Source organism: Sitodiplosis mosellana, unplaced genomic scaffold (genome assembly GCF_009176505.1).
Source record: "Sitodiplosis mosellana isolate CC-2019 unplaced genomic scaffold, AAFC_SMos_1.0 Smas_scaffold_2905, whole genome shotgun sequence".
In the NCBI taxonomy this organism is placed as follows: domain Eukaryota; kingdom Metazoa; phylum Arthropoda; class Insecta; order Diptera; family Cecidomyiidae; genus Sitodiplosis; species Sitodiplosis mosellana.
This window is the reverse complement of record NW_022598147.1, coordinates 1-5965: the sequence shown is the minus strand read 5'-3', so window position 1 is coordinate 5965 and position 5965 is coordinate 1. Positions and strand designations below refer to the sequence as shown.

Genomic DNA, 5965 nt, shown 5'->3' with positions numbered 1-5965 from the left:
TTTAGTAAAATCTTCGGCCTTCGAGTTTGCGTGAAACCCCTAGATAATGAATAAAAGATAATTGTCTTCAGTAATGTTATAAAGGATCTTGAGTACTACAACATTTCCGTTGTTATCTCTTGTCAGTTACGCGGAAACAGTGAAAAACCGGGACGACCCACCAAAAATGAACATACATTCTTTCAACCATTGTTAGTTGCAGTAAAATATACTTCTCTTTATTGCTACGACGTTTGACAAACTTGTGTTCTTCTAGGTCTCACCAACTCATATCTACTATCGACCCACTTTGTTTTCAAGGCATTCAAATGCACGCAAGCATCAATTACTTGACCATAGTTCGCTATTATTTATTGATATTATGAAAAGCATTATTGAGCATTATTGAGAATTCCGAAGGATTTTTTGGGATTATTTTTGTACTAGATTGCATTATTTGAATTATACAAATCTAGTACTTTCCCCCTTGCCAACAAAAAGTTGAGCGTAAAAGTGACCTAACTCCATACAAAACAGCGTGACGGTAGCATTTGTTTGGTATGGAGTTAGGTCACTTTTACGCTCAACTTTTTGTTGGTCACTTTCACTCGCAGGCCCTCATATATATATATTAGGGCGGGTCGATTTGTAGGGAGTGAAAAAAATCGACCAAATACCTATGATTTCCGTGTTCTATGGGTCATTCCAAGAAAATTTGCCCAAGGAACCATACCTCTATCGTTAAAATCGAGTCTGCAAGTATTTTGCGCACCTATGAAGTGTCAATTTCATTTTCACATCCATAATTCAAAAACTATTGATCGGATCAAGTTGATTTGACAACCGTTGGAAAGCTGAGCTCATTCTGATCAATTTACATATAAAAATCATCGATATTTGTCATACGGTTCAAAAGTTATCAGCATTTTTCTAGATTTTTGGACGTTTTTTTTTACTTTTTTACTGATTTCGTCCAAAAACATTACGTTATCGGCCATTTTTGGGCTGAATCTAAATTTTAATTCAAAGTACAATTAAAAACAAAGATTTCGAGCTAAAAATTATTGAAATCGGTTGATTAGTTCATGAGATATTGCTAAAATAGTGAACACATAAAACACCCTTTTTTATACTTTTTTGTCTTTTTAATTTTTTCACTTCAAAAATTCAAATTAAGAGATAAGAAAGTATTGGAATCAAAAAAACTATTCATTGAGTCTGGTAATAGAAAAAAAAGTGAAATAAAATTATTTTTTTTCAAAATCTTGTCTGCTTTCAAGTCTGGGTGTTTTCTTACGACTCTCTAATGTAGTCACCATAGCACCTTCTACATTCTTTGCTGTAACTCGTTTAGCAGTGGCAGCCAGCAATTGGATGTGTCTTTCCGTTCCTTGTATGTGTGGCGGAATTTCTGGATCAGGGAACGGTGGATCTTCGTAATCTAAATATCCCTCCAAATGTTCATACGAATAATTTTGCGTAAACGGTGGTTCGAATAAAATTGTATCGTCATTTAAGTCAATCATATTTGTATAGTCCGTACAATTAAAGTTTATAAAAGGTTTTTTATAAACTCTAAGTTGCGTTGGGTCGACCAGATCTTTTCGATAATGTAAAATCTTCTTTATAGCAATGTTTCGTTTTTCCATTCTATCATCGAACAACATAGATAGCAAGATATTTTCTGAGTGTGCAAAATATGCATTATCTTGAACTACTGTATTTACAACTTGACGTAAATTCGGTTGTAAATATTGTGTCCAACTTATAAATTTAAAAAGTAATGTACTACCGTACACAACAGAGCTATAATACTTAATATTGAAATACATTGGTGTATACACTTTTATTATATAGTTTGCCAGAATTCTTAAATTTTGAGTTGGTTTATTAGTTGTCACATACAACCGTAATAATCTATTGGCCTTGGTGAGCCAGCGAGAGTGTGCAATTCCTCCTGGTTTATTATAAGAAAAATCCGTCGGAATGTCACCACTAGAAATTGCATGGGCCATTTGGTACAAGTATTTCGCATCGGTAGATAATTCCTTTGGATCTATTTCACCAGGAGGCATATTTTCCAGTGCGATTTTCTCAAAATCTGGTACCACCTGAAAATAAAACATAAAAGCTGAGAAATAGAATGGAAAATCGTAAAGAATAAGCTATAAAAATTGCATACCGGAAGTTTTTCACAATCAGCAATTTGTGTGCTCAACTTTCCGGTAGCTGATCGTGGTCCAGTGGTGGATGATTTTTCCAAAGTGTCAAACAAATGTCTAAACGGAAGCTCGTTAAAGTGCAGAAGGCACACAAACCAGTGCAGTGGTCTCTTTAACTGTTTTTCGAATAGTCGCAAAACTCCACCGTGTATGCCAGTATTTGTTGGTTCACCATCAGAGCATATACCAAATAATGAATCCAGAGACAGTTGTTTTTCTCGGAAAACATCGCTTAATTGGTCGACTTTGTGTTCAGCAGATTCATTTTCCAATTTTGTGTAGCCTATCAATTGAGAATGTGGTTCCCTCAAAACAACTAGATGAGGTTCTTTTACCATCCTTGTATGCCACTTCTCATCAATTTTTTCTAAAGTTAGAGCATCATTTTTCCTGCCGTCGAATGAAAATACCAGCAAATTTGAGCCATCATACCGCTTACGAAGCGCTTCTTGTCTCCATTTTTCCTTTTCTCTACGAATTTTACTTTTATCCATGATGATAGGATTGCCACAAGCATCTTTTACGCCCAGGTCGTCCATCAGAGCTGTTGCCAATGCTGATGCCATTCTATCATGCACACCAAATCTGTCACACATCATAGCATAGTTTTCAGTATTGTATCTGGGAGTGTATGTTAGTGGTGGTGGAACATTTTGTACACCTGCTGATTGTGAACTTTCTCCAAAATCAACTTCCATAGCGTCATCATCTGGTGTGTATGTAGGATCGTTGCTCACTGGGATTGTTGGTATAGTCGTTGGTATCGTCTCTTCACTTCCACTATCGTGTTCCGGTATCGTTAGTATTCTGTCATTATTTTGATCGCGCATGAAATCTTTCAAGTTTTCTGGAATAGATCCACATGAGCAGTCATTTGTTTTCAAGTTGCATTGACATTTTCCAATATTAAGTAATTCGTTTGTTGATTGTACGAACTCTGTGAATACTGTTAGGACTGTTGTTCTTCGTTTATTTGCATTACGATATGCGTCAAGCAAAGCATTCAATTTTCTATTGATGCTACTTTTGTGTATAAGTTCAATATTAAGTTTACTCCAAATTTCAAACAATCTGTCTGTTACTTGAGGAGTAAATGTTTTATACGAAAACATTTTGCTTTGGCCTTTTGCACGTTCGGCAAGGAAAAAATAATACCGCAAGAAATCCCGTTTAGTTGGCAGATTAAGATCAAGTAATTCACAAGCCACGCCAAAAGAAGCAACATCATGAGCGACCAAATGTTGCAAACTACTGGATTGGGTATCTGTTGGGTCTTCCGATGAATGTGGTTCTGGATCCATTTTTTTAAGTGTCACTAAAAGAATTGAAAAAGTTAATGAAAATTGTCTACATTTATTTAGACTTTGTACTACTTTTGTATTTTTGCCTCAAGCCCCGAAAAACATTAACTCGGCACTGCGCTGCCTATACCAAATACACAGCAAGCATCTATGTTGAGCGAATGAATTCACTCATGCATTGAGTATGTGGTGCGTGCGTAATGACATATTGTCTCACTTGAACATATATGCTTGCTGTATTGTATATTTTATATGCGGGTTTTTTGTTCATGAATTTGATAGAATATTAATATCACTATAATAATTAAAATTAGCAATGTTTTAACACATACCTTTTAATCCTTTTTAAATTTTAAAATAGTTCGTTTTTTTAGACACAAAATTTGATTTTTTATTATTAATTTCAAGTAACATTCGATTACACTTCACTGAAATGACGCTCAAACGAAACTAACATAGCTTGTAAACAATAAAGTATGCTCTCACACATGTCATTGAATGGTGGCGTTGCTTGCAATCTGTCACACATGTCGATATACATTTGATATATGCATAGTATACATATATGTCGATAAACTGCATTACCGCCTTTTTGTTTTGAAAAAAATACGTTATATGTCGTTCAAATTGAATAGTTTTTTTGATTCCAATACTTTCTTATCTCTTAATTTGAATTTTTGAAGTGAAAAAATTAAAAAGACAAAAAAGTATAAAAAAGGGTGTTTTATGTGTTCACTATTTTAGCAATATCTCATGAACTAATCAACCGATTTCAATAATTTTTAGCTCGAAATCTTTGTTTTTAATTGTACTTTGAATTAAAATTTAGATTCAGCCCAAAAATGGCCGATAACGTAATGTTTTTGGACGAAATCAGTAAAAAAGTAAAAAAAAACGTCCAAAAATCTAGAAAAATGCTGATAACTTTTGAACCGTATGACAAATATCGATGATTTTTATATGTAAATTGATCAGAATGAGCTCAGCTTTCCAACGGTTGTCAAATCAACTTGATCCGATCAATAGTTTTTGAATTATGGATGTGAAAATGAAATTGACACTTCATAGGTGCGCAAAATACTTGCAGACTCGATTTTAACGATAGAGATATGGTTCCTTGGGCAAATTTTCTTGGAATGACCCATAGAACACGGAAATCATAGGTATTTGGTCGAAAAAAAAATCGACCCGCCCTAATATATATATATATATATATATCTACAGGTGGGCGTTTTGCGATTACTTAATCACTTGCACAATCATTTTTCGGGTGATTAAGATGGCACTTAATCACTTAATCGCTATTAATCATGATTAAGTGATTGTGCAATTGATTAATTAATCATCGATGATGATTAAGTTGTTGTCTTAATCTCGATGTCACCGTGATTAACTGTGACAACTTAATCATGATTAAGTAAATTCTTAATCATGATTAAGATGTGATTAACGAAATGATCAAGGGGGAAATCACTAGAAAGTAATTGCAGTAATAGCAAAGTAATAGTTGAAATTCAAAAGTAATAGCAATTATTTTTTGTGTAACTATTACTTTGCTATTAACTTGCTATTATGTCCAAAAATCAACAATTACTTTGCTATTACTTTATTTTTGCTATTAGTTTGCTATTACTTTTCAGATTTGCATGGAGAAAAGTAATAGCAAATAGCAAACTAATTGCAAGCAATAGTGGCCAATAGCAAAGTAATAGCTGAGTGATTCCCCCCTTGCAAAATGATTGTGTAGAATTAATTAATCATGATTAAGTAAATTTACTTAATCATGATTGTGTAAATAGTTAATCATGATTAAGATGTGATTAACGAAATGATTGTGGAAAATGGGAATCATTTTCAACATTTCTGCATTTATGGCGTCTAATGATTAATTAAATCTACACAATCATTTCGTTAATCACATCTTAATCATGATTAAGAATTTACTTAATCATGATTAACTATTTACCTAATCATGATTAAGTTGTCACAGTTAATCACGGCGACATCGTGATTAAGACAACAACTTAATCATCATCGATGATTAATTAATCAATTGCACAATCACTTAATCATGATTAATAGCGATTAAGTGATTAAGTGGTCGTATTAATCATCGTGAATTTTGGGTGTTTGATTAAGATTAATTAATCTTAATCAGATAGTCCGCCCATCTGTATATATATCTCCATTATTAAATGACAAGACATATATATATTTTCACAAACAATCGATTATTCATAACAGAAATAAATTTGATCCTCATTCACTGCATACTAAGAGCATAGCAAAGCACGCAGGGTAACGCTAGTAAAGAAATAAAATGACTCAACTTCAAAATACAATTTTCAAATATAAAAAAGTAACATCCCGATTTTGAAATCAGAGCAGCACTTTTTAATTCAGAGGATCCCGAATCTGGCGGAAGATCCCGAAATTTTAGTCTCTGTTCGGTTCGTTACTTGC

General features: G+C 33.4%; 1 protein-coding gene across 2 annotated transcripts; it reads right to left on the bottom strand.

The window, feature by feature from the left end:
• Positions 1–1102: 1102 nt before the first annotated feature.
• Positions 1103–4575, bottom strand: LOC129571584 (uncharacterized). 2 transcript variants are annotated; one of them, XM_055451390.1, is made up of 3 exons: positions 3835–4575; positions 2162–3516; positions 1103–2090 (listed from the first exon to the last, which is right to left on the bottom strand). In XM_055451390.1, exons 2-3 carry the CDS (start codon positions 3500–3502, stop codon positions 1227–1229), a joined length of 2205 nt encoding a protein of 734 aa, XP_055307365.1. In that variant the 5' UTR covers positions 3503–3516; positions 3835–4575; the 3' UTR covers positions 1103–1226. The 2 variants fall into 2 exon arrangements, with proteins under 2 accessions (XP_055307365.1, XP_055307366.1); XM_055451391.1 differs by having other exon boundaries at positions 2162–4575.
• Positions 4576–5965: the final 1390 nt, after the last annotated feature.

Coding starts and splice junctions, on each gene's coding strand:
- LOC129571584 (XM_055451391.1), bottom strand. CDS start 3,502: ATGGATCCAGAACCACATTCATCGGAAGACCCAACAGATACCCAATCC. Junction 2,091..2,161: donor CTGATTGTGAAAAACTTCCG/GTATGCAATTTT, acceptor TTTTATTTTCAG/GTGGTACCAGATTTTGAGAA.